At 42.8% G+C, this 27,865-nt stretch overlaps 2 protein-coding genes across 3 annotated transcripts in view; one reads left to right on the top strand and one right to left on the bottom strand.

The window, feature by feature from the left end:
• The window catches only part of Iqgap2 (IQ motif containing GTPase activating protein 2), a 266,744-nt gene that overhangs the window by 173,523 nt on the left and 65,356 nt on the right, over positions 1 to 27,865 (top strand). Inside the window, exons 12-14 of the mRNA XM_028760064.1 lie at positions 435 to 559; positions 7,916 to 8,079; positions 25,476 to 25,566. Of these exons, the coding sequence (XP_028615897.1) occupies positions 435 to 559; positions 7,916 to 8,079; positions 25,476 to 25,566 (380 nt within the window). The remainder of the gene's footprint in view (positions 1 to 434; positions 560 to 7,915; positions 8,080 to 25,475; positions 25,567 to 27,865) is intronic.
• On the bottom strand, positions 12,964 to 19,286 carry F2rl2 (coagulation factor II thrombin receptor like 2). Of its 2 annotated transcripts, none has more exons than XM_028760065.1 (2): positions 19,156 to 19,286; positions 12,964 to 15,824 (listed from the first exon to the last, which is right to left on the bottom strand). In XM_028760065.1, the coding sequence occupies exons 1-2, from the start codon at positions 19,223 to 19,225 to the stop codon at positions 14,776 to 14,778; spliced, it is 1,119 nt and encodes a 372-aa protein (XP_028615898.1). In that variant the 5' UTR covers positions 19,226 to 19,286; the 3' UTR covers positions 12,964 to 14,775. The 2 variants fall into 2 exon arrangements, with proteins under 2 accessions (XP_028615898.1, XP_028615899.1); XM_028760066.1 differs by having other exon boundaries at positions 19,159 to 19,278.

The following is a 27,865-nucleotide window of genomic DNA, read 5'->3' as shown; positions in this document are numbered from 1 at the left end:
ATCCGTCTCAGGGGTCTTGAAGTGTGATCAAAGTTTAAGTAGAAAGCCAAGTATGTGCACATGTAAGCAGTTTCAGAAAAGGTGTGGTCCCACTCACCAGTGACCCATCACTATCTGGCTTGAGTCCCATCCTGTAAGGTAGTCTGACAAGTTGTTACAACTGTATATAGTCTCTTTCCAGGAGACAAGTTCCCTTCCTGACTGGTACACTTTCCTTCTCCCAGAATGAATTCTCTTTTCTTTGGGTTCCATCATTTTTACATTCTAATAGATTGAGAGACACAAAGTGTCTCCTTAGAAGTCAAGAAGTGACCTTTACTTCCGTCAGGCTGGTTGCCACATCTCTACTTGGCCCCTGGGTAAACTTTCAGGGGCTGGAAGGACATGAGGAATGGGAGGAGTCTGACCTTAGGCTATACCATTTTCTCTTCCAGTTATGCAGATGCACTACTCTCTGTTAAACAAGAAGCATTATCCCAAGGGCAAGATACCTTAAGCTGGAATGAAATTCAGAATTGTATTGATATGATTAATAACCAGATTCAAGAAGAAAATGACCGTAAGTATGGAACACTTTCCTTCTGTAAAGAACTCAGAGAACGTGTGTGGGCTTCTCAGGCTCTGGATGGGAGTTCTAAGAGTTTGCTCATAGGAGCACCCAAGTGACTCTCAATTATTATAATAATTTTGTGCAAAGCACATACCAGAATGCATGAAAAGATAGAAAACTAAATTAATCAAAGCCCTACTTTTTTTTCAACCTACAAAGCACCTCCATAGTTAGGTTTTAAAGAAGACTTCATCTTTATAGTTTGCCTTTCATTTGCACGTTTTCCTGAACTTTGACATCCTCTGCGGCCCTAGGAATGAACATTTGGAATATAATCTGACCACATGGTCAAATATCATGATAATTTGTTGTTTCTAAGATGATGAACAGGCATGGAATGGAAGAGTTCCAGGAGTGTGCAGCCTGCCATTGGCTACCTCCCTCCTTCTCCACATGCGGCTTACACAAACAGTAGAAGGACAGACAGCTGGGTGACTCTAGTAGTTACCTCACTTCTGCAGCATGAATGAGTTCAGGCCTTGGGTTGTCATTTCCATCATAAAAGCAAGCCAAGCAGGTGGACTTGTTAGCAGCAATGAATAAGAACCAATCAAATCACTGGACTTCCTTCTAGCGCAGGCTTCCTGCCTTCTTCCTGTGCCCCACTTTCACCCTCTTCCTTCCTTCCTTATTTCTTTTTGTATTCTTACTTTTATTTTTTTTTATGACCAAGATCTCACTATATTGTCCAAGCTGGCTTCAAATTCAAGATCCTCCTGCCTCCGTTCTCCAGGCTTGCACCCATGCATGACCCAGCTTCAACTATTTTTTTAAATTAGACACTATGGGATGTATTTATGGGCCTTGCAATAATTATCACACATCAACACCACTATGACTTGGTGACCGCAGAGTACTTTAGTTTATTTGTAGGTTAATTTCTCTATATCTCAGTATTCAGGGAAACATCGAAATAAGTCATTCGTGTTTAAAAAGTAAGAATACCATTTCCAGTCTCTCAGAGACTGTGTCAGATCCAGCTGTTTGCAAGGTCAGGGTAATGAATGGCTTTTAGTGCTGGAAGAGCTTCACCTTGCTCTAGCTCGCAGATGTACCAGGCACTTCTCTCAATAGTCTTAAACTCTTGCTCTGGTGAGCTTTGCTGGGGTGTGAGATCTGGTCCCCAAATGCTGCATCTAACTGTGGAATAGTGGAATCATACTCAATTCTTCCAATCAGCTAATCTTGGCTGTTTCCTGGGAGCACTTCCCAAGTTTGCATTGTGACATTTCAGGGATTTTTCCCACTTGGACTCCATCCCACTGAAAATGTGCACTGCTTTCATGGTGTGCAGCGGGTATGAATTTACTGGACACTGTCTTGATTCTCTTCTTTCCATGTCCTGTGTACGTCTAAGCTTCTTTTGGGACAGCTCGGCTCTCTGTTGCCTGTCTCTGTGTTTCCTGGCCTTGAAGTGTGTGAAATCTTTGCCATTAGGCACCTTGAGTAACTCGTCTAATGTGTTGGCTTGGGAGCTTGGAGCTCTCTTGCCAGATGTTACTCCAGGGAAGAAATGATTTGAGCAGATGTTCAGCATCCTGGGGGTGCAGGTGGTGGACGTCACTGCTCTGTGTGTGCATGGACATCTGTGAGTATGTTTTACCACAGAACGTGCTCCCTGGCCTTCTGTCCTATCACCCTCATTTTGGACTCCCACATCTGCACTCCAAGATTTCTGCCACTCTGGGGTGGAGCCTATTCCCCCCTACCCCCACTGAGTAGGATTTCTTTTGGTAGGCAAAACAAATTTTCAGGTCCCATCTGTGTTTTCTAACGTCTCTGGGTCTATTTTGGGGACCTCTGCATGTGCCGCTGTGTACCCAGGTGTGGGTTTGTTCTCGGTGACAAAGTTACACTCTTTTCCTTCTCCTTCAAAATGACTGAGGGGTAGGAGTGCCCTTCTCAGCCTCTGCTTTGCTGGAAAGAGAACTAATCAGGTGTTTGAATGCTTTAACGAGACAGTGGCTTTTTTCAAGCAAAAAGGTTCTGTGACTAAAGTCTCTTGACTATTACGGCCATTCCTACAGTCCGTCAGCATCTCGTCATGGAGGGCATGTGCTTGTCATCAGGGAGGTTATTTCAAACATTGTCCCCTTGCTAGCACTTGGGAAATTTAATATTCAGACTTAATTTACATGTACTTTGGTTTGTTTTTTTTTTCTTTTTTTTTTTTGTTGTTGTTGTTGTCAAAATGGGATATTTAAAAATATTTTAATTTTGAAAGTCAGAAAGACAGCCTTCTGTCTTAGTCAGGGTTTCTATTCCTGCACAAAACATCATGACCAAGAAGCAAGTTGGGGAGGAAAGGGTTTATTCAGCTTACACTTCCACATTGCTGTTCATCACCAAAGGTAGTCAGGATTGGAACTCAAGCAGGTCAAGAAGCAGGAGCTGATGCAGAGGCTTTGGAGGGATGTTACTTACTGGCTTGCTTCTCCTGCTTTGCTCAGCTTGCTTTCTTATAGAACCCAGGACTACCAGCCCAGGGATGAAACCACCCACAATGGCCCTCCCCCTTGATCACTAATTGAGAAAATGCCTTACAGCTGGATCTCATGGAGACATTTTCTCAAGGGAGGCTCCTTTCTCTGTGATATCTCCAGCTTGTGTCAACTTGACACACAAAACCAGGCAGTACGCCCTCCTAAAGGCATTATTCAAACATTTTTGTTGCTCCTCCTCTCTGCCCTCCTCCATGCCCCACCCTTTTGCATTCTAGCCCCAGTCTCCTTCCCACTTCATGCTCTAGTACCTTCTCCGTCTTCAACACCTGTCTCTATTTAGAATTTTTGAAGTATTATGTTTATATCATAGGTTAAAGGGATAGCTTAAAAAGCTAAATTTTGAGTAAGTTTTGGTTTATATACTAAGAGATGGATTTCATTATATTTTCATTGTTGTGCTTCACGCTTATTGATCCCCTTACACACACACACACACACACACACACACACACACACACACACACGGCTAGTCCTTCTCCCTGTCTCCTGCTCTGTTTTCATGACGTGGGTATTCTCTTCACCTTCAGACCTGTTCTCCACTATCGTTCCTTTCTTCTTCTTCTTCTTTTTAATACCTTATGATGACTAAATGAGTCATACAATACAGTATTAAACCATCTGAAAGAGCTGAGAATTGTCGTGGGAATTATGAAAGAGCAGGGTCCTGGCCTGCTGGTCAAAGGTCTACTCCCGTGTCTTGACTTGTGGCCCACACTGGGCCTGCAGCTAAGAGGCATGCTAAATGGAAGGTAGATCCGATAGCAGGCTGCTAAATGTGTTTCCAGACTCTGATGATCTGTTGATGTCTTCCTGGGAACCCCATGTTTCTCAACAAAACCACAGAAGAATAGTATTTTACCCGTTTTACCCATATAGCCTCTCAGAAAAAAAAAAAAAGTTTTCATATTTGAGATGGTTGCTTTTAAAATGTGGCAAAGTGCCATTCCTTATAGGTTACTTCATGATCTCCAAGAATACCGCTGTCACTGGAGTGGAATGCCACAGCACCGTGTTTAGATTAAAAGAAGTAGGTCACGGGCCGAGGCTCAGCCATCTTTATTCATATGAAACTTACCTTGTACATGTATAAACAGAGTGAGGCAGATGTGCCCAAGGGCTTCTGGGAAGGCTCTTCAGCTTCTATGATGTCATTACTATGACCTCAGCGGGTTGTATTGTTAGATACACGCTCAAGAACTTAAGCAGGTGGTTTCCATCCAGTCAGCTGGAGTATAAGCCTCGCCAGGTGACCAGCCCTTGGGATATGTGGCCATCTTTCTCGCACTTGGATCTGCTAAGATCATGTTTGGATGGGGTGTTTGAAGGTATTTAGAACAGCCTGACCACAGGGGTGTCCAGTGAATGATCTGACGTCTCCTGAACACTCCAGTTTATAAGTAGGAGAGAATGTGAACAGTAGAAATTTTTTTGGCTCACCTCATATTTGAAACTTGTTTAATTTGAATGTTAAAGAAACAGAATTGATTTTATGAACTTCAAACACATTTAAGTATTGTAACCTTCAATGGTCTCTTAAGAGTTTTTGATAGCTCTTTTCCCTCAGGGCTAAGTCTCTTCATTCCTAGTAAGGTCAACTATTACAAAAATGTTAGCCTCATTTGAATGCCAAAATAGAGGTTCATTTTTTTAAAACTTGGAAGTATTGGGGTTTTTTATGGCTTATTTTTCAAGTGTCTTGGGAATCATTTTTGTGAAAAATAATACGCACAATGAGAACGTTTGTCCTTTGCAGTTGTTGCCTAACTCCCTGCTCTTTGGCCTTTAGTTTTTCTACCAGGTCGTGTTCACTGCCACAGGAGGAGGAAATCGCCCCCTACTAAAAGGATTTTCATGTGCGCAGCTTGTACAGATTACTAACACCTACCCTGTTAGTGCACATGTATGAGTACAAGTATGTGCACATGTCTACCCAGTGTTGTGTATCTCTGACTGGGTGCTGGATTATTTTTTTTCATAGTATGGTAGTAATAAGAAGAGGCCTTCTTAAAATAGATCCATTTTTAATCCAAGCTGCATAAAATTTTCAGACCCCATTGCATACCTTCTCTGCTTCTTATTCTAACCCCGTATATAGTCTGTTTCTAAGCCCTTTCGATATGTTAGACATTATACTAATTAAACAACGGGGTCTGCTTGGCCTCCCTTTGTTACATACTTGAATTAGGGTTCAAGGCTAATAATGTCTACTCTTAGGTAAATGATGTTAGAAATGCATTATCTATATTTGAGCCTGAAAGCTGTCCTACAAATATGCCCGTGTTTATGTCTATGGAGTCTGTTTCCCAGCCATAATGTGACTGTTTAAAATAATCACAGCTAAGCCAACTTACCTGTTGTTCTTCATTTGTGATAGCCTCGTGCTGATTACTCCATAGTCACATGCGGCTAATGGCTGCCACAACACCAAAAGTGAACATATCCATCACTACCCAGAATTCCACCGAACAGTTCCGAGTTGTGTGGTTATCCATTCTACTTTTTCTAATATTGTAGAAAAGGGCTTGATTTTGGACTGTTTGTTTTAAGACCTTTTAGCAGCCAGAGAAGTAAAATAAAAACAGAGAGTAGAATGCATACACAAAACTCTCTGGCCTTGCATTTTCATTTTTGAACATCTGTATTGAATTTATTTAGGTCTTATCCATTCCTCCTGTCTCCTGGGGTTGTTGTCTAAATTAGAATCATACTAAAACAGTTCCCCTCTTGCTGTTCATATACAAAAGTATGCCTCTTCTAAAAATGTATGTCTGTTGAAATACAAATTACATAACCATAATATTTGCATTTTAGAGGTGAGGCTGGAGAGACGCCTCAACACTATCTCTTCTTCTGGATAAACCCCAGCTGGATTCCCAGCACCTCATCCACAAGGCAGCTCACAGCCCTCTTTAACTCTCGGTCCAGGTTCTCCAGTGTTGTCTTCTGGCTTCCACAGACACCAGGCACACATGTGGTGCACAGACATAAATGCAAGCAAAACACTCATATGCATACTTTTTTTTTAAAGTGCATATGGTCTCTTGTGTCTGGCTTTTTTTTTTAACTTAGTATGTTTTCAGGACTCATTTACAATGTATTAGTATATTTTTATAATTCTTTCTAGGTCAAAAAATATTCTAGTCTATAGAAATACGTTTGTTTATCCATTCACTATTTGGTATAAATTCAGGTTGTTTCGCTTTTTAGCTATTATAAATAATGGTGCTATAAACCTTCAAGGTTTTGTGTGGAACTGGATTTTCAGTTGGGTGTTTATAGGAGGAGTGGCTAGATCACATGAGGGTTTTATGTTTAGTATTTTGAGAGCCTGCTGAATTGTTCTCCAACGTGTGTGCACCATTCCCCATCCCTACCAGCAATGCACACCACTTCCTCTTTCTCTCCAGTATCAGCAACACGTATTCTGGATGATCCTTTTCTGTTACAGCCATCTTAGTGGTTACAAAACATCACCATCAGACTGTGACTCTGCTTGCATTTTCCTAATATACTGTGTGCGTGTGTGTGTGTGTGTGTGTGTGTGTGTGTGTCTGTGTGTGTGTGTCCTATACTGACTGAGTCTGAGTATCATCATTAAATAAATGTGCATTTAAATCCTGTGCCCATTTTAAATTGATGTCACCGTCCTTTAATTGTTGAATTATAGGAGCTCTTTATATATACAGCACACTAGTCATGTTGGCTATAAGTGACTGTAGTTTACCCCATTCTTTAAATTGCCCTTTCATTTTCTTTGATAGAGAACTTTCAAGCACAGAAGGTCTGATTTTGACAAACTCCCCTGTACTTAGCTTTTTCTTTCCTTTTCTGTGCTTCTGGTACCATAGCTAAAAAGCTAATTATTCAGCCTGAAGTCACCAAGATATATCCCTATGTTTTTTTTTCAGAGTTTTCTAATTTTTAGTTTGGGTCTTTACATTCCGGCCTGGATTCTATTTTAAGTTCACTTATGTGCAGGATTTAATTCTTAGGTCCATGTGTGTTCACGGGTGGGTATGCGGTTGGCCCAGTACCGGTTGCTCTACAGCAACAGTCTTTATGGGCTGTTTCTGCCCGTTCGATTGTTTTGGCAACCTTGTCAGAAAAAGCAATTGAGCATAAATGGAAGGGACTATTTCTGGATCCCCATTTCTGGTTTGCTCATCTGTTTGGCTTTCCTCATGCCAGCCCTCTGCAGAATTAGTCACTGTAGCTTTGTGATGACATTTGAAATGGGGGAAATCCCCCCCAGCATTTTCCTCTTCCAGGATTGCATTGGTTGATTGGGCTCCTTGTGTTTTAGGTGCATCCTGTAATCAGTTTATCATATTCTGTTTAGTGAAAGGCTCCTGGGTATTTGTGTGTGTGTTTATTTGTTTGTTTTGTAGGAGTTTCCCTGGAACTATATATCAATTTGAAGAGTCTGTCTTTCTTTCTCTCCTCCCAGTTCCCCCCAAGTCCCTTGAGGAGTATTTCTACCTTTACAACATTGTCTTCACTCTACAGCCATGAGACGCCTTTCCCTGTGTTGTAGTTGCCGCTGCATTGTTTCCTAGTTCTTGGTTGACACGTGTTGTGCTTCTTAAATTATTCCTAAGTGTGCATTGCATTACTTTCCCACTGAAGTGGACTTGTGACTGGAGTCTATTGCACATCATACACATACAGAAGTGCAATTGCTTCTCTGCATTTGCCTCTTAGCTCCACCGAACCGTGCCTATCTTCAGCTCTGTGGAGCCTGTAACATGAGGGAGTGGGTATTGTGTGCTAAGACTTAAAACACTTGCTCTTCTCTCTGCAGGAATGGTAGTTCTCGGGTACATCAATGAAGCCATCGACAAAGGGAACCCTCTGAAGACTTTAGATACCTTGCTGCTGCCCGCTGCTAATATCAGAGATGTGCGCCCGGGCTGCGCCCAGCACTACCAAGATGTTTTGTTCCATACAAAATCCCAGAAACTCAAGGTAGGTTTTAGTTGTATTTCTTGAGTTAAGTTTAGAAGAGGGAAGACTTTTGATCCATTTTTCATAAATTTCATGAGTTTCTTCTATCAGGGAATGAAAGTAAAACCAGGCTGCTTTCTGGTATCAAACAGAAAAATCTAGATCCAAAGAGGATTGCTGCTTCTCCTCCTCCACTGAAAACTCAGTTGTAGGTGAATTCTTATCCAGAGTGCAGTTCCTTGGGGATTCCCTGCATATATCTTCTGTTCCCATGCACTGCACAGCATCTGGTGAGGGCAGAGGGAGTGGTTACAGAGAGGGAGTGGTACATGATGCTCTTTGAAAGTTCTCTGTCTTTATGGTCAAAATGGTCAGGAACTTACCGATGTAGCCACTATTTCTTATGGCGTGGAGGGAATAAGGGTTGAGATATTGTGCTCCAGAATCTTAAGAGAGGTTGCCATGGAGATAGAACAGGAGTCATGCCTGAAGGAAAGGAAGAGGTGGTTGAACAGGTAGGTGAGAGAGTTGGCATGGTACCGGCAGTACTCTGCCCTAGGCATGGGAGGGGACTCACCTGGAGTCCTCTAATGTTATTTATATCTGGACTTATACTGAGGGGGTCTTAGGAAGACTTACTGCTCTTAGTAAGAAACTGGGCTGAGTGTGGAGGCTTGTAGGACCTAGCACTCGAGTGGAAGTGATGCCGCCTGGTACAGTGGCCATCGTTATCCTCAGGTTCAAACCCAGCTGGAAGGAGTAGTAGCTCCCTGTATACACCTTCTGAACGCAGGACCTGCCTCCTCCGGAGCAGGAGAAGCACTGTGGTTAGAGCACAGGTTAGATGTGCGGGCTGAGCATCTCTGGATTGCAGGCACGACAGTGGTAGCTCAGCATCTCTCGTTTAGTTCCCATAATAGCCCTGAAATCATTTCCCCATCATCACGAGTTCTGAGATAATGAACTAGGAGTTAAATAACTGTGTCTGTGGCAGACAGCAAAATAACAGCATTGAGAGGGAAAGGTGCTTGCTTCGGAGACAGGCAGGCACCATTCAGATCCTCGCTCTGTGGCCTCAGCTGCCGCAGCTCCGTATGCTTATTTCTCACGTGCATAAAATGAGAATAATGCCTGCCCTGTAATATTTCAATGACAGTTAACCCAGAACATGAAATATACAAAGAAATGTGCTTTTATATCTCAGTATATTAATGGCATTATAAATATATGCATGTGTGGGTTTTTTAAAAATTTATTTTTCATTCTGTGGATATGTACACATGAGTGCAGACGTACTTGGAGATCAGAGGTGTTGGATCCTTCTGGAACTGGAGCAGCAGGCAGCTAGCTGTGTGCTGCCTGGTGTGGGTGCTGGGCACCCAACTCTTGTCCCTGGATGACCAGCCAAGGCTTATCCGTGCTGAGCCATCTCTCCAGCACTGTGTGTCTATCAGTAGCTATAGCGTGTACTGTGGATACCAACACCAAAACAGACAGCAAAACTGTAGCCTACATGGCTCAAGACGCCTGTGGCTGCTTCCCCAACCCTCTTCTGAAAGGTGGTTGGTTCTGGGACCATGACTGTGTCTACCTGACTGAGAAACATATGATAAGACAAGTGGAGAGAGACATCTCATACAGCAAGGACAAAAGAAAAAAAAAAGGATCTTAATAGATTATTTTCCCTTGGAATGCTGGAAATCAAACCTAAGGTCTTGTGTGGCAAACAAGTATACTAACCATTGGGAAAATCCCCAGTCCACCAAATGGTTTTTTTATAATAACATACTACAGCATACATAAAAATAGGATTCACATCCTTGGGAGGCTGAAACATGCTCTTAAATGTGCGTGGAATATTTCTAAAGGAGAAGAATCTTCTGGAAAGTGGACTTCAAGGTGTTTGGGAGATGTTGTTGAACCTGTTTTCCCACTGATATTTAAAATTTCTAAACAACACATGTAGGGTTTCCATTGGTAACTGTAAACTGTGTTTCCTTCCCACTATTAAGTGGCCTCGTTGGAAGTCCAGAGATCTGTGACCCAAGGCAGGGCATCCATCAGCGCTGGCAGCTGGCTTGCTTTTCTGCTGTGCTTTCCCAGGAACTGCTCTTTACAAAGATCTTGCTCAGCTAAGCTTTAGCAAATAGTGGATGCAGCTTGTCTGAAAGAATGAGGTTGGGGCTCAGGGTAATACAGCCAGGGATGGGGAGGGAAAGGCTCTGTCTTACAGGTCTAATACTGTGACGAAACACTATGACCAAGGCAACTTAAAAGAAAATGACTAATGTGAGACCCATGGTTTCAGAGGGCGAGTCCATGACCATCATGGTGGGCAGTGTGACCGCAGGCAGGTACAGTGCTGAAGCCGTAGCTTAGAGCTTATATTGGGTCCACAGGTCACTTGCTTCTGCTATAGATAGGCACCATTCAAATCCTGGTCATGAGACTTTAGTGAGGCTACCATGTGTCTATACATTTATTTTCACACATGAAAAGTAAAAATAGAAGTATGCTAATTGTAGCTGGGCATCATAGCTCATGCCTTTAATCTCAGCACTCAGGAGGCAAAGGTGGATGGATCTCTCTGAGTTTGAGGTCAATCTGGTCTATAGAATGAGTTCCAGGACAGCCAGAACTACATAAAAAGATCTTGTCTCAATGAATGAATGAGTGAATGAATGAACAGATGAATGAATGAATGAATGAATGAATAGTACAAATTCTAAAAAAAATACTTATTGTATAGTATTATAATAAGGGTCAAATAAGAATATTATTTAATTATTATATTACTATATATTATTGTGTTTTATATTTTAATATATTAATAGCATTATGACTACATACGTGTGCAATCATGTGTGTGTGGGTTCTCCAGAATGTTCTGCCGTTAGGCTCTAGACCCAAGCCAAACCCTCAGGATCCTTCTGACAATAAGGAGGTTCCCATTAAGAGCCCTCATCTTGGCAGCAATGTGCTGGGCAGGGAGCCTGGATGCAGAAGCAGCACTGTCATTGCTGCCGTGTTGGCACACTGAACACAGATATGAGGGTTCTGGGTGCAAGCTTAGGAATCATACTCCTTTAGCCTGGGCATCAGGGACAAGAATTGCATTGACCATTGCTGTCAAATTCAAACACTGCAAGTTGGAGGAGTATGTCACGGGTGGTTAAATTGCTGTTCGTAAACAGTTTGGTTTAGAAATTTATTCGTTGTTTGTTGAACTGGGAATCAGACTTAGGACCGTACACCCACGAGGCACTTGCCTTGCTACTAAGCTGTGTCCACAATCCAGTTTTTTCTCAGCCTGATATTTTTAACTGAAAAAAAGAAATCTGTTTTTCAACCGAGTTGTGGTGTGCTTTTTTTTTTCTCTTAATCTCTGCTAGATTCCTAGAACATTCCAGTGTACATCCTTGGTGGCATTTCTATGTATTGCCTTCCCACAGCCTAGCCTTGGGAAATAATAGGAATAAAAACATATTGCTGGCATTACAGTATCAAGTAAAGATTGTTCCAAAGTAGACAGCCATTAAAGAGTATAGTAGACAGCGTCCTGGAATGGATGCTAAGGTTCCTCAGAGTGAGGACAGGGGAGGGGCTAGTGAGAGTTCTGGATACTGTGTATCCAGCATGCCCCAACATCGAGTAAAGAACATGGTGGCACACACTGAACAGAACACACTTTCTACTCTGCCCACTGGAGAAAGCAAATCAAGAGCCATTTAAAATTTACAGCTTTATTTGACATGTGAATTATACTCCACTAATGTTCGAGTTTGTTCTTGGATGGTTATACCAAAAAAATTAAGTGTGCCTTTGTTTGTTTGTTTTTTATTTGGGCTTTTTTGGTTGGTTGGTTTGGTTTGTTTGCTTTCCTGTGTTTTTGAGACAAGCTCTCTAAAGCTCTAGTTGTCCTGTATAGACCAGGCTGGCCTCCAACTCTGTCTCTGCCTCTCAAGTGGTAGGATTAAAGGCATGTCCCACTGGATTTATGTGTGCTTTTAACTAGTATTTATGGCTGTATTTCTGCCACAGACAAACTGCTACAATTAATGACTTAGCTTTCAAACTGAGTTCCTTTTACTGAAATTTTTAGAATCTTAAAACTGGCTTTAGATTTATTTTAACTGCTTGTCTTAAGGTTTATCTGACTTTTGTTTTGTTACATTTATTTGTGTATTTTATTAGTGTGTGAGTCCGCGAGTCTCTGTGTGGAGGTGGGGACCACCTTGGAGGTGTCACTTTTCTTCTTCCACAGTGTGAATTGGAGAGACAGACCAATCAGGTTGTCACACTTGGTCACAAATGTTACCCACTGAACTATCCTGTCAACTCTAACTTTTTTTCCTTTTAATGTAACCTTGTAAAGTATTTTTAATTAATGCGTTTGTACAAGTATCCATTGTTCATTATGCATGTTCCCGCCCCCTATAGCTGCAACTTTGTTTCTTTTGACACTCCCCTTTGTCCTTTGTCCTCCTTACACAGTACAGGTACATGCACAAGTACATGATTTTGTTTCTTTGTATAGGATGGAAACACCACAAAGGGTAAAAAAAATACAGTATGTTTTTGAGATGACCTAATTTGCTCAACATGATGATCTCCAGATGTGCTCATTTCCCCCCACAAATGGCATGACTCCCCCTCCTTTAAGGCTAACTAGCCTTGCTAGAAAGTAAAGCTTTCAAGAGAGTTTGCCTTACCCATTCCTCTGTTCCTGGGATCCTGCCAGGTTCTTTATTTAGCCAGTGAAAATGGTGTTGCAGGAAACATGGATGAGCAAGTGTCTCTGTGAGGTGTATAGACGTGGATGCCTTCTGGTAAATATGTGTGCAAGTATATATCCAAGTTTGATGAAACAGGAAAAAATACACACACACACACATACACGCACACTCAACAGTGTACACTTAAATGTATTTTTAGTTTTGTTGATTATAATGTTTTGTCAGATGCGTGTATCTACTTACTTACAGTTTCGTCTCAACAATGCTGTTTGCAGAGGTTCCCTCAACCCTATCTGTATTTGCTTAATATTACATCTCCCATTGGCTCCCTCAGCTAAAAAATAGTTTACCTACAGGAATAATCTGGAGGTTTATAACTCAATACCAGTTCCCATTAAAACAAGCAGGGATGGAAATATTTGCTTAATGGCCTTATGAACATATTGCTGTTTAAGTCTCTCGCCTCTCCTCTTTAAACAAGCCCAATCATAAAGAACATCCTGCAGGGTATGCTGCCTTGTCAGTAAGAACTGCATAGGCCTCCATGTTGTTTAGATGCTTTGGGATTTTATTCTTTCATTCAGCCACATGCTATGCAAAGAGTACAGCTGGCCCCACAGAACATGGCCCCCGGAATGACCACAAGAACCTCGAAGGAGGGAGGACAGATGCCACCTTCTGCATCATACCTCCCTGGTGACTTCCAGGACCCCTGCAGACACTAAACTATATAGATTCCAAATCCCTAAGGCAGTGGTTGCAATCTCTGCTTAATCTCCCATACACTTCACATCATGTCTGGATGACTTAGAAATACTTAATACAGTGTGATTGTTGTATAAAGACTATTATTAATTATTATTCATTTTTAGTATTATTTAGGGAGTAATGAAAAGAAAAAACTCTGTTCGCGTTCAGCTCATACAATTTTTGTCAAGTGTTTTTGGTCCGTGGTTGGTTGAGTCTACAGGTGTGAAGCTTGCAGGTACAGAGAACTAACCACATAAAGAGCTTAGTTCCTTATAAAGGTAATATTTATATGCAAATGAGCTTAGCAGGCTTGTTTGTCTAGAAGTACCATAATTATAAGAAAGTGCTTTGGAAATCCAGATGAGGAAAGTGATGCTTCTAGTTTGAGAGTAAGGAAAGAACAGGCCTTTAAAGACTTGAAAAGCTGGACAGATTAAAGCAAAGATGGTAGACGGGGCCTCAGCGGGGCAGCAGGGACGGGGAGGGAAGACAGTTGATGCAAAGGGGTGCATAATGGTAGGTATAGCTCCTCAGGTCATGTTAGGGAGTTGGCAGTGAAAGCCATCCAAGGGTTTGCCATTTCAGGAGAGGTGCAGGGTCAAGGGAAGGATAACCGGATCTATGGAAATGAGGCTCCACTGGCAGTGAGGGCAGCCATTTTAGGACAGAGGTGGAGTGAAGGGGACCCTGGTGAGAGACACAACAAAGACAGCATACCCTCTTGAGGAGAAGGGAGAACCATGGTGATGATAACCTCCCAGGCCAGTCTCGGGAGGGAAGGGGAAATGTATAGCTTGGAGAATCAGGAAGGCAAATAGAAATGTATCCATAGGACTAATGATAACAGTGTTCACGATGAAGACACTCTCAAAATACAAAGTATTCTTTCAATCCTCATAACTTTACATTTGACGTGCGAAGCACTGTTTCATAGGAGCTTTAAAAGGGAGCTGTGGCCAGGCCTGGTTGACCCCAGTGCATTGGGAGACAGAAGCAGGCAGATTTCTGTGAGTTCAAGGCCAACCTGGTCTAAATAGAGCATTCCAGGCCAGCCAGAACTACACAGTGAGACCCTGTCTCAAAAAAAGGAAAAAAAACCAAACTCATAGAATTAAGTTAAATTAAAATTAAAAAATTAAAAATTGATCTGTTGGTGCCATGCACAGGTCAGCCCAAGCATGTACATTTTCCCAGATCTCTTTCCTTGTTCTCTACGATGACTCATGGCTGACTAAGAAGTAAGCTGATCGACAATTTTTGACATGACAAAATAAAGGAATGGGTCCAGGCAGCTGTTGAGGCTCCCCAGGCACAGAGCTATGAGATACATAAAGTACAAGCTGTCGGTGTTACTGTAGTAGTGGTGGACATGGTGGATGATGAGTATGGTGTTGGTGGGGGCAAAGCAAATGGTGAAGATCACGAGGATGAGGAGGACCGCCTTGATGTACCTCTGCCATTTACGATCCTGGGAGTTAAGTTTGCGGATAAGACTTGTGTAACAGAAGACAGTGACCACAAACGGGACGAAGAACCCAAAGACTGCCAAGGAGACGAAGTAGTAGAATTGGAAGGGCGATGGGGACTTGCATGTGTTGTGGACATCATGGCAGGTGGTGATCTCTGGCTGGACGAGATGGTACTCCTGCTTCAGGATGGCGAACGGCAGCATGTATAAGAAAACCATGACCCACACCACGCCACACATGAGCAAGGCGAAGTTGCGTTTGGGCAACTTCCGGTATATGAAAGGATGGACCGTGGCCAGGTAGCGGTTGATGCCCATGCAGGTGAGAATCAGGATAGCACAGTACATGTTGCCATAGAAAATGACTGTGGTGATCCGGCACATGACCTCGCCAAACACCCAGTTGTTCCCATTGAGATGGTAGGCGATCTTAAATGGCAGTGTGACACAGAAAAGGAGATCTGCGATGGCCAGGTTGGTGTGGAAGATGACCAGACAGATGGATTTGGTCCTTGAGGAGAGTTTCCACAGGGTCACGATGTTCGCTGGTACACCAACCGCGAACACCAGGATGTAGATGGCAGGTATCACTTTGGTACTTAAGGAGCTTCTCAGGTATCCCATGGTAGCATTATTCACGTAGAGAGTTGAAATACTTTCTTCAGGGCACTCCACTTTTATAGTTGTGGTGGCTCCTGTCCAGCCTTCTATGTCAGAAAATGGGAATTCTTCAAAGATATTTTGGGGACCGCCATTAAAACTCTTAATAGTTAAGGTTGGCTTTGCTGAGTTGTCTGAAACATTTTTCATGCCTGTAATTTAAAGGAAAGATTAGCATATGATTTGTTACCGACTCCCATCTGTGGTTTGGATAAAAATAAAATGAAATGTTTGATGCTATGTGATTTCTATAGCTATAGAACTTGGGGTCATATTTTAAAAATCAGAATAGATGATGCAAACCACCGGTGTGTATGTATAGTAGGCATCGTATGCTCCAGTGCTGTGCTTTTCTGTGGGAACTAGAGACAGGTCCCTGCATGTCAGGAATTTATAATAGCGCTAGATCAATGGCCCTTTGGCAAACCTCTATCTCTAAAATTATTTACATTATGAGACATAACAGTTAGCAAAATTACAGTTATGAAGTAGCAACAAAAATAATGTTATGGTTGGGGATCACCACAATATCAGGAACTGAGTTAAAGGGTCAGAGCATCAGGAAGATTGAGAACCACTATGCTAGATGAAATTAAAACCACACATTGGAACAGTATAGGAAAATGTTTTTTTGTCCATCAGCTGCGGCTGGGAAAGGCCAGTCAGTTGATTCTGAAAATGTTTGTTGCTTACTTACATGGCAATGCTGGGTCAGTTCTAAACTCCACTGCCATCTACAAGTAACACTTAGACCAGGGCAGAAGGCGCATGCTCGTGCGCTGTCTTGTGCTAAATTCATCTAAAAGAGGAACTTAAGAAAGTAGGTCACACAGTTAACCCCCAAAGGACCTCTAAACTGTCCTCTGAAGCCACGATCTTTTCATACCTTCCGGCACATAAATGCCACCCCCTCCCCACCACCACATGTTGGTAATTAAACTGCTTTACCACTGAGCCACACTGCCCTGTCCCCCTCTCTGCACAGAATTTGCAGGGGGATAGCTACTATAGTAAATAGAATAACATTCCACCCAACCCAAGATTCCACCTGCCAGCTCCTAGAACCCATGATATGTTATCCCATGGGAAAGGGGGTTATTTAGTTAGGAATTAGGAGACAGGAACAGAATCCTAGATTGGCCATGTGGTCATAATGCAATGACCAGATGTGGCATTCCTGAAAGCCAAGAGCAAATGTGAAGTGTGACTTTCTTAGTCTTCACAGAGCCTGTAGTTTAACTCGGGAAGTGGAGAGAGGGCCTACAGTGAGAGCCTACAGAGAGATATGGGAAGAAGAAAAGCAAAGATGGGCTTAAGGAGAAATGCTAGGTTTTAAGGCAAAAAGAAAAATCAAAAGATGAACTCACTGTGATAACCTAAGGGTTAAAATGGTTTTGTTTTGTTAATTTTTAAGAATTTTAAGGTTTCTCTGTGTAACTGCCCTGGCAGTACTAGAGCTCACTCTATAGACCAGGCTGGCCTTAAACTCACAGAGATCTGCCTGCCTCTGCCTCCTGAGTGCTAGGATTAAAGGCGTGTGCCACCACCACCCAGCAAAATGAATTCTTTTAAATGAAAGGAACATATCAGCTATGTGCTGTAGGTACAATTCAGTCAGTTCCTGTTATTCTGCAAATGCTGGTGGAAGCCTGGTACATTCCCATTTGAAAAGTTCTCACTGAGATCTGGACACAAAACTCCTGCATCCCTCATTTTAAATATTCCAGGATGATGTTCAGTAGACTGTCCTCATTCGGAGGCACGTTCTCTTCCTGAGTTAATCTCTGGCCCTTGCTCCCAGACTTCGGAGTTTGCATAGGCTGAATTCAATGTATCAGGTGGAATCAGTGTTGTCCAAACAACTGGTAAATGAAGGTGACCCTGTGTCATTCAAGGAAAGACTACTTTGGAAGGTAGCATTCTGTGTGCCTGTGTTTAGATGTATGCATTATTGGAATGTCCTGTTACATTTGAGCTCAGCCACGGAAGTCCTTCACATTTGGGTAAAGCCAAGTCTGATATCACTCAAAACATCGCCTGGAAAGGAAACTGGGCAGAACTGTCTATACACATTTCTTCCTTCCAAGGTCTGATGAGAAAACTGATGAAACCAAGTGTTAGTCAGCTTTCTGGAGAGTCCTGTGATTGGGCAAGACCCGTGTCCACAAACACACTGAAAGAAGATTGTTCCCACAATATTTCAGGTCTGGCACCACCTAGAACTTCTATTAGTCAAAAACCGACTTTCCTTACAAATAAAATTCCTCATTAAATTTTATTTATAAAAAAGACAAGCAACTGACTAGGATTTTGGGGGTTTCATTTGATGCCGTGTTTCTGAAATGTTCCTGTCCTGGGAGAAGACTTCAGAGAGAGTCTAATCCAAAGAGAATGGTCCTCAGCACCCCGTCCCATCTCCCCAAGGCAGACTGCGAGTCCACGGCCCTCCTCTCTAAAGTCCCCATGTATACTTCTCCCAAGCAGGACTAGCGTCAGGAAGGAACTCTTTCACATAACTCATTTCCTTGCAACCATGGCTCAGCTTTTACCCTCTCAGAGAAACTGTAAACCCAGCTGAACCCTGCTCGTACAGCCCCTGCCATGGGTCCCCTTAAGCAGGGACCTCAATTGAAGGATCATTCCTTTTGCAGAGGGCTGCCTTCTGTTTGAGTTGGTTTCTTCCCATGTCCCCCTTCTAATTGATTGCCCCGTGGCCTGACAGTGAGGGCACTGGATACAATCCTGTCTCAAAGTTGTTCATGTCAGAACAATCAGGAAGTTACAAGCTACCACGATAGAAGGCACATTCAAAGTAAAGTAATTATATTTGGAAAAGCTTATTTCTAAAATTATACGTAACCAAATTATACATAAACATCATATACATATGTATTTGTATAGACATATATACACACAGACATAGTTATGTATATATGGGAGGGACAGAGAGAACTCCCTGGTTCTGAAAGATTAAGAAAAGAAGGTATTTCACCTTGGAAACACCTAACATCACTGACTAACATCACTGGCTGCTGAATCCAAATTACTTTTCCTGGCAGTATTTTTTTTCCCCACCAGTGCTTCAACAGAAATTATAAGATTTAGAAATTTGAAAAGATTTTTTAATGCCTTGAAAAAGTACAAACTTTTCTACATCTGAACATTCTACACAAACAAACACTTCTCACTCCAAAAAAAGAAAAAATGTTTTTTGACTTAATCATAAAGTCTTGACTCTGTCACAAATGTAAGAGACACTACTAGTTAAGAACAGTTGGTCTTTGACAAGGTTTGACTTGGGAACAGACTTGCGATGATGCTTCCATGATATATTACACCAGGTTAAAAACCCAGATCAAACTGCACCTTTGGGTTCACAGTTTCTAGGAGTTAACAAGAAAATTTGGGCCTTTGACTCCTACAGCAGAAACCATCCATTCACCCCTCCCTCATCCACATACTGTCCACGAGAAGGAGACTTACCACCTTGGCAAACAGTAGCTGGCAGAAACAGCAGCCTAGTCGCAACCAAGATAAAGACTTTGATCTCCATGTCCTGAGACCCGCTTATGGAATGTTACTAAATGTACAGAGTCACAGGGCAGATTCCCCTCGGCTCCATGTGTGAGCAGCAAGTGGAAGCCTGAGAATTCTGCAGCCCGCACTGTGTGGGCAGGGACTTGTCCTGCCGCTACAGAGAAAGGATGTGGCCACTTGACGTTTGTGTCTGCGTGCATGACTCAGGCTGAGTCTCTCTGGAGAGACTTGCCATATCCCTTTAACTCTTCCTCACCCCCTGCCATTATTGCATTTTGATTCGGTGCTGTATTTCTCCCCAGGGGCTTGGAATAATGGCAGAGACTGCAGAGTCCCTTCCAGAACAAAGCTAAGAACAGTTGCTGGGCAGTGATTAGCTTTGAATTGGTTCCTCTGCTCAGTTCTTTTCCCCGTTTCAGAAACCTGGCTCCAGAATTGTATCTTCTATTTAACACAAGAATGGTCAGACTTTACACTCCTGTATCAGTCACTCAGCCACAGTTAGAAAAGCCTCTCCTTACAGGAAACGGGAACAAACACAGAGATCCATACTGTACAGAGGGAGAGACTTTGGAACACTCATCAGACCCTTCCCCTCAAGGCTCAGAGATCTATACGGAAGAGAAGGCAAAAGGATTGCTAAGAGCCAAAGGGGATGGATAACTCCAAGGAAACAGTGTCTTCCGGATAAAACTGGACTGGTGCACATATGAACTCACAGAGAAGGCAGCACACATAAGCCCTACAGATTCAAGGAGGATCCCAGAGCTGAGAAGGGGAAGGGAACCAGGGCTCCTACCACTCACCAAGAAAGTTCTGCAGTTGCTATCCATTGGCCAGGAAAAGAGTGGTTTCCTCCAATGGACTCTCACTGGGTGTCTTAGCCACATGTCAGGGTAGGCCCTGGGCCCAGGAAGTGGTTGGCTAACACAAAGGGAATTCAGTGGGATTTCTGTAGACTTTTCATCTCATATTGCTTTGTTTGGACAATTTTTTTTCTGTCTTATTGGTCTTTTTCTTTGTATATTTGGGTTTCCATTTTGTTGGACTTGTGTGTATGTGTGTGTGTGTGTTTCTTATTTTTTTGTTCCTTTTTATTATTTGTTTAAATATAAATAGAAAGGATATGGTGTTAGGGAGGCAGGAAGGATCTGGAAGTTGAGGAGAGGGCAAAGTATGATCAAAATATAATATGAAATTTCTTTTTCAAAAGTCAAAATGAATTTGTACTTTATTTCAAATTTTAGTTCCTAAACTGATCACATAGTTATAAACTAAATTAATCATGAAAAGCAAATACACCCCCATTTTTTATTTTAGGTTATTTTGTTCTTTGAGACAGAGCTTCATATAGTCTGGCTTGCCTTGAATTCAAGATGTAGCTGAAAATTGACGTAAGCTCCTGGGCCTCCTCCCCCTGCCTCTGGGTAGCTGAGACTTTACCCAGGGCTTCAGATGTTAGGCCAGGAGTTACATCCTCAGTCCTCGCAAATCATTGAGAAGTTCAAATTGTATCAGTACTATACTGTTTCTAAATTTCTCTAGCGCATATTTATGACCCCAGCATTTAACAGACAGGCCACTATAATGAGCTGAAAGCCGCCCTTGGCCATGTTGTGAGTTCTAGCCCAGCCTCAGGAACACAGCAAGGTCCTATCTCAGAGGGGGAAAGAAGAAGAAAATTCTCAACCTACCTTCCATTGCCCTGAGAGTCCTTAGTGCCTGTCAGGAACTTAGTTGTGTTGTTTCTAGGAAGAAGGTTCATTTGCCATATATCAGTGTGTCCTACACCATTTAATAACTCTGTAGCGTCGGGTAACAAATAGTCTCAAAATAGTCTCAAAATCAAAAAACCCTATTTGAATGGAACTAAATTAAAATTATAATAAAGTACTGAAGAACAGGAACTTGCTTTATTCCATGAACTTTTTCTCTAGTCTGTTTTGTTTTGTTTTGATTTGATTTGATTTGATTTGATTTGATTTGATTTGATTTGTTTTTAGACCAGGTTTCTCTGTGACCTGGCTGTCCTGGAACTCTATCTATATAGACCAGGCTGGCCTTGAACTCAAAGAGATCCGCCAACCTCTGCCTCCTGGGTGCTAAGATTAAAGGTGTGTGCCACCATCGCCAGCTTGTTAGTCCATGAATCTTGACGAACAGGTCTAAGCATTTTGAGATATGATAGATAGATAGATAGATAGATAGATAGATAGATAGATAGATAGATAGATGTATGTGTGTGTGTGTGTATACACATTTATATCTTAGCTATCATAAAGTACAGTTCATTGGTGTTAAGTGTTAGGTTTCATACCTGAGACAAATGGCTGAGATGCCTATTTAACAGATCAAAATGAACACTGACCACCAGGGTCTCCCAGCATCCCTCAGCCCCTACCTGTTACAGGTCCCTCCTGGTTGGCATACCCTGCACCCTACCCTAAACTTCTCCAGTCCAGGAGGCTGGGAGCTCATCCCTAAAAAAAAAAAAAAAAACCGACTATTTTGGTTAGCTACTCTCTTTGTGCCTTTAGGCTTCCTGGCTGCTTCACCTGTTTCCCCTCTCTCCCCTCTCCCCACCCCTCCCCCTCTCCTACATGGCACAGCTCAGTGTGGTCCTATATACTCTGGCCTCTCCCAGATATCTCTGACTCTAATTACTCTCTCCCTTCTATCTACACTAAACCTAGGAGTCATGTTTCCTTCCCTTTTTCTTTCTTTTTTTTCTTTTTTCTTTTCTTTTCTTCCTTCATTTGGTGCTGAAACCAGGAATAGCATAAATGAGCTCCCTTCTGGGGAACTGGACCATTCCAAACCAAGCTATGGTCTGACTGTCCTAAGGTGTGTACAGATCCTTGGTTACAATAAGTGTGTGCGCGCGCGTGCGCGTGCGCGTGCGCGTGCGCGTGCGCGTGCGCGTGCGTGTGCGTGTGCGCGCGTGTGCGCGCGCTCTTACTATGTAAGCATGTATAAGCATGTGATATGTGATGTGATAAACAATATTTAATGTGATATACAAGCGTGTATATCACATTTATATCTTAGCCATCAGAATGTAGAGTTCGCTAGTGTTAAGTACATTTAGTAAAGTATTAAAAAGAAAACTCGGTTATAGTACATTTGCCTTGATATATTTTAAATTCCAAGGCAGGCAATCCCACCTCTAAAATGCAGCAAGAATCAGAAAATTCAAACTTCACATGAGACTTTAAAACGAGATGAAGAGGCAACTAGGAAATAATAGAGATCTATAATAATAACTTTTCTCATCTTGATTAAAGTTAGCCAAACTACATCATTTCCAAAGGTCAGATTTAACACTCCAACTGCATCACCTATGGTACCATAAGCTAAGGTAGAATGTTCTAATATTGTAGAAACAATAAACCCAGAAAATTTGTGTGTGCTGGGGTTGTGGGGGGGATCTTTCTTGGCTTCACCCAAGTTCAGGAAGGTGTGGTGTGATTTGCATGTGGCCCGGGTGCTGGTTTCATCCACTGCTCATTCAAGCACAGCCTGGCTGTGGAGCCCAGTGGAGGCCCAGCCCTCCGTGCCCTCCATCCCCTCCGTGCCCTCCATCCCTCGCATCCCCGTGGCCCGGTGGAGGCCCAGCCCTTGCATCGCTGTCTTCCGTTCAGTGACTGAAAAGGGGATTTCATTTCACATCGGAACATTTTTTGTTTTCAATTTTAGTCTTGTGTTTAGCTTTCCTTTAGTACAACAGGGTCTCGAAACTGTTGGCTTAAATTTGTTTTGTTTTGCAAAGTCTGAGCTTTCCGTTTGGCTTCTGAGACTAATACTTTAATCTTCAGCGGGGGACAGCCACCATTTTCTCATCCAGGCAACAGTGTGTGTGGTCTGTCTCCTGCAGGGAAACCACATCTTCAGAAGATGGCTGAGATGGGAGAAACTCGTATGGTGCTAGATTTTTAAACTATTCCTAGGAAGTATGGAGTATTGGATTTGGAAACAGGAAAAAATTCCTAAGGCCAGAGAGAAGGCACAGGGAGTAAAAGGCACTTGCTTGCTACTCAAGTCCGGTGACCTGGGTTTGACCCTTGAACTTTGAACTTCAACTAAAGGTTGAAGGAGAATACTGACTCCACAAAATAGTCCTCTAACTCCACACATGTGCCACACATTTACACACACACACACACACACACACACACACACACACAGACACACACACACAGAGTAAATGATTTTTTTGATTTCTGCTTTCCTGTCTCCTCTTCTTCAAGCCTCATATTCTTTCCCTGGTTTTGCTTAAAGCTCTTCCAAAATTTCATTTCCTAAGCAATTACCAAGCTGCCTGCCAATGGTTCCCGTGTGGCAGCGGTAGCTGGTGATGACTCAGGAAACAGGCCTCATGAATATTTTAGAGTACTGTGTGTCCCCCCAGTAACACCGGAGGAAGCAGCATGGGTCTGGTTTATGAGACCTCACCACGCACACTATCTCGCACTGCTCCCGAGGGATATCTCTTCTCCTTCCAGACCAGACCCTTACACTTCCTGAGCCCTCAGTGATGAAGTTTTACCCCAAAGGATTCCAATGCCAGAGTTGATTTTTTCTATGTGCTACAGCTATGCATGAGTATACGCATCTACGTGTGTGTTCATGTATGTGGGTACCCATGTGGAGGAGGGGTGCATATATTCAAATAGGTGTGTGGGCATAGGCATGTAAATGTATATGGAGGCCACCGGACAACTCAGGTGTCATTCCTCAGATGTTCTCCACCCGGTTTTCTGAGACAAGGTCTCTTATTGGTCTGGAACTTGTCAGTGAAGCTGACTGACCAATGAGCCCCAGGAATCTTCCTGTCTCTGCCTCCCCAGTGTAGGGATTAGAATGGCATACTACCAATCCTGGCTAGCTTGCTTGCTTGTTTGCTTGCTATCTATTTTTTTTTTCCTAATGGGTCCTAGGGACTCAAACTCAGGACCTTGGGCTTCCAGCTGAGCTATCTCGACAGCTTCCCCTAGGCGTCTTGGTTCCAAGTGTGGAGCACAACACTTACTCCTCCGTGTAAATGAGCACTCACAATTTGACAATAGAGTTTGAGAGGCTAGAGAGATGGCTCAGCAGCTGAGAGTGCACACTGCTCTTACAGAAGACCTGTTCAGTTCCCAACATTCATGTCAGGGAACTCACAAATGCCCATAACCAGCTCCAGGATCAGACGCCCTCTCTGGATTTGAAGTGCAATTGCACCCATGTGCACATAAAGAGAGACACACGTACACATCATTAGAAATAAAGTAAATCTTTTAAAAAGTGGACTTCTAAATCTTTCCTGAATGTACTTAATGTCTGCTCATAAAATTGACTTGAAGTCCCATTTAATATCTGCCAGCATTGTGCTTGTAGCAAAATCTTCAGAATTCACACAAATGTAAGACACTAAAACAAATTCTGTGCATGTTCGCTGCTGCTGTCACCTCTTTCTTAAGCCACTTAGTACTGTTTCCCTCAAATTCAAAGCATCCCCTGACATCTTCGGACATCTTGGCGCTTAGATTCCCAACCACGGTTCCTGAATGCTTAACTACGTAGCCATGGATGGCTTTTTAATAGAGGTGGCATCTGAGTTATGAGATATGGCAGGAGCCAGCGAGGGCAGAGCGCAATGGTCTGAAGGAAGTCTTAGAACAGGGATGAGAGCCAGGCAAGGTCCCCATCACTGGTCCTAGATCCGTGGTCCTGAGAAGAAAGCCTACGTTGCTTTCTAAGGTTAAACAGAGGAGTGGTGTAGTGAGACATCCATTTTGAAATGAGCATGGGTTCTTATAGAGATCAGTTATGGTGCAGACCAAATTGGAAGCAATGAGGCTGCATGGGACGGCAACACAGCTGGCCATGGAGAGCAATGCTTCTTATCCTTCCTAATGCTGTGACCCTTTAATACTGTTCCTTGTGTGGGGTGACCCCCAACTATAAAATTATTCTGCTACTACTTCATAACTGAAATTTTGCTACTGTTATGAATTATCATGTCAGTATCTGCTAGGCAGGATATCTGATATGCATATGCAACCGCAATGGGGTCATGACCTACAGGTTGAGACCCACTGAACGACGGAATAATCTGGATGAGGATTTGTGGCCTGCCTGTCACCAGCTTGTGCTGCATGGTGGAGCTACCTAGTGCTTGCTGAATAAGAAGTAGGAGGTGATAATAAAATGACTCCCGAAGAGTGGCGTTGATCGGGTTCCATCAGGATTCATTGTTCTCTGATTCTATGCCACTGTTGCAGGATCCTAAGAGTGTTTCTAAAGTTCTCTGGCTGGATGAGATACAGCAAGCCATTGATGAGGCCAACGTGGACGAGAACAGAGCAAAGCAATGTAAGTCCTCACCTTCTGTTTGCCCAACCTGCCTTGCTTTAAAAAAAAAAAAATGTGGGTACGCACCTGAAGTCATTCACTCAAATTTCTGGAGAGATCTGAGTGCTTTTCCGTTTACAGTCTCAGATGCATATCTAAATCAACATGTCACTAGCTAGTTGCCCTGTTCTCAGTGACCAGGTGTTATCACCAACAAAATTTGACAGTGTTGCCAAAATAAAAATCCAGACAGCAAAAATGTTTTGCAGACTGAAATTTTATGTTTAAATTGAATCCTTTTTCCCCTCGATTGATCCTTAGAAAACTATTTGTTCACAATAAATGTCTATTCGATTTTTTATGCTTTCTGTTGTTAGTAGAAGTTTTTCTCAGAATCAGACCAAAAGGCGGTGGGGTGGAGGGGGAGGAGGGAGGCAAGGAGTGGAAAATGCAAGGTCAGACTCTCACAGGGACTGGTGTCAGCTCTTAGTCACCAAGGGCAGATGGGGGTGGTTGCATCTGATAGCTGACTCTGAAATACTCTCAATTAGAGAGTGATGGAGTTGGTCAGTTGTTCCTGATCTTTTTGTCCATGAAACTGATTGATGGCTATGAAACTCTCTCTTGAGCTGTATAGATGGAAGAGTTCTAAGTCATAGAAAAAGAAAGTAAGCCAGTGAGATGCTGTGGTAGGTAAAAGTGCTTACTGCCAAGTGTGATAACCTGGTTTGATTCCTGGAACCCATGTGGTAAAAAGCAGACTCCCATAAGTTGTCCTCTGTTCTCCATGTGTGGGCATGCACACACACACACACACACACACACACACGCACACATGCACACAAATATATATATGTAAGAAAAAGTTTAAGAGAAAGATCCAACTTGAATCACGAAAACAGTTCTGGGCCCCCGAAGTCCCATACTGTTGACAAACCCACAGCCTCTATGAATGAAGGATAGGACAAATCTCTTTCAGATAGGGTGTCAGTCACTTCACTGCCAGGAAATACTATTGTTAACCTGATTCCCAGAAGACCTGTAGGCTTTTGCCTGGTGATTGGGGGGATGGGGAGTAGTACATAAAAGACATCAGAAGATTTTTCTCAGTGATGCTAACTGTGAATGAATCCCATTCCCAGCAGATCCAAAATGTCACCATTTCTGCCCCAGAGCGAAGGCTTTTGAAAGTCAGGTGATTGATGGGGTTCCCTCCTCTCAGGGGATCCAGTGAGCCTGCCTAATACACCTTATGGTTGCTTGCCCCATTCTGGAATCCCATAAGCAGGATCCCTACATTAATTCAAAGGATCAAAATTTGTATTGTGTTTTATACCTCTATTATCAAAGAAGAATCTGAGATGGCTTCTGAGTTGATAATAGTAACAGACTCCCTAACACAGAGCTGAATGAGAGTCCCAAAAGTATAAATTAGCCACCCATTCTGTGGCATGATTAGATTCTGTGTCATCCTATCAGGTCACAGAACACTGTGGGAACAGCATAGTCCTTCTCCCCAGATATAGAGAATATGTAAGGAACATCTGGACTTTATTTCCTTAGCTTGGAAAAAAAAATGTGTTAATTTTTCTGACCTGGACTTTTATGCCCTTAGGAACTTTGAAGTCGCTCCTAAGACTCTAGTGCTTAAGGGGAAAACATACATTCAAGAGGGGTGTCAGAGAGTTTTCCATTTGCATATACACTGAAGATAGCCGTGGTCTGCCAAGGCACTTGAAAGAAATTCGATTGTTGTGTAGACACTTGGCCTTCAATGCCCCCTTCCTAGAGACCCAGACAACCTAAAACTTACTGCATTCCTGGTTTTCCTTACACGGAGCCTGTGAGCGTCGGGTCTGTTTTTCACATGGAGACTTCTGGTCCCTTGACTTTAGGGAAATTTGAAGTTTCTCTGCTCATGTGGTTTCCTTGCTCTCCCCTGTCCATCAGAACTTCCTCTGCGCTCTCTGAGTCCTGCCCCATGCTACAAGGGTTGTGATCCCTCCTACAATATGTAACGATAAAATAGGATGGTTTTGGTTTTTACAGTGAAAGCTATCTATGGTCAGACATTAACATGAGAACGTCCTGATTTCAACAGGAATCGTCTTTAAAATCAGTCTTCCTTCTTTGCATGAAAACAAACTCTCACTGTAGGTCTGAATAAACCTAGATGGTTTAACAAAAGGCATTGGCCCATAGATGTGTCCATGGGCCAGACTGAGAGTAGAGAGGGGCCAAGGCCCTAAGTGTTTGTTTTCACTGGAGTATCTACCCCCAACATTTGAGTCCTTAGGGCAGTATTTCTCAACCTTCCCCC

This window comes from Grammomys surdaster, unplaced genomic scaffold, assembly GCF_004785775.1.
Source record: "Grammomys surdaster isolate TR1022 unplaced genomic scaffold, NIH_TR_1.0 126391, whole genome shotgun sequence".
Classification (NCBI taxonomy): Eukaryota; Metazoa; Chordata; class Mammalia; order Rodentia; family Muridae; genus Grammomys; species Grammomys surdaster.
This window is presented reverse-complemented; position numbering and strand designations above follow the sequence as displayed.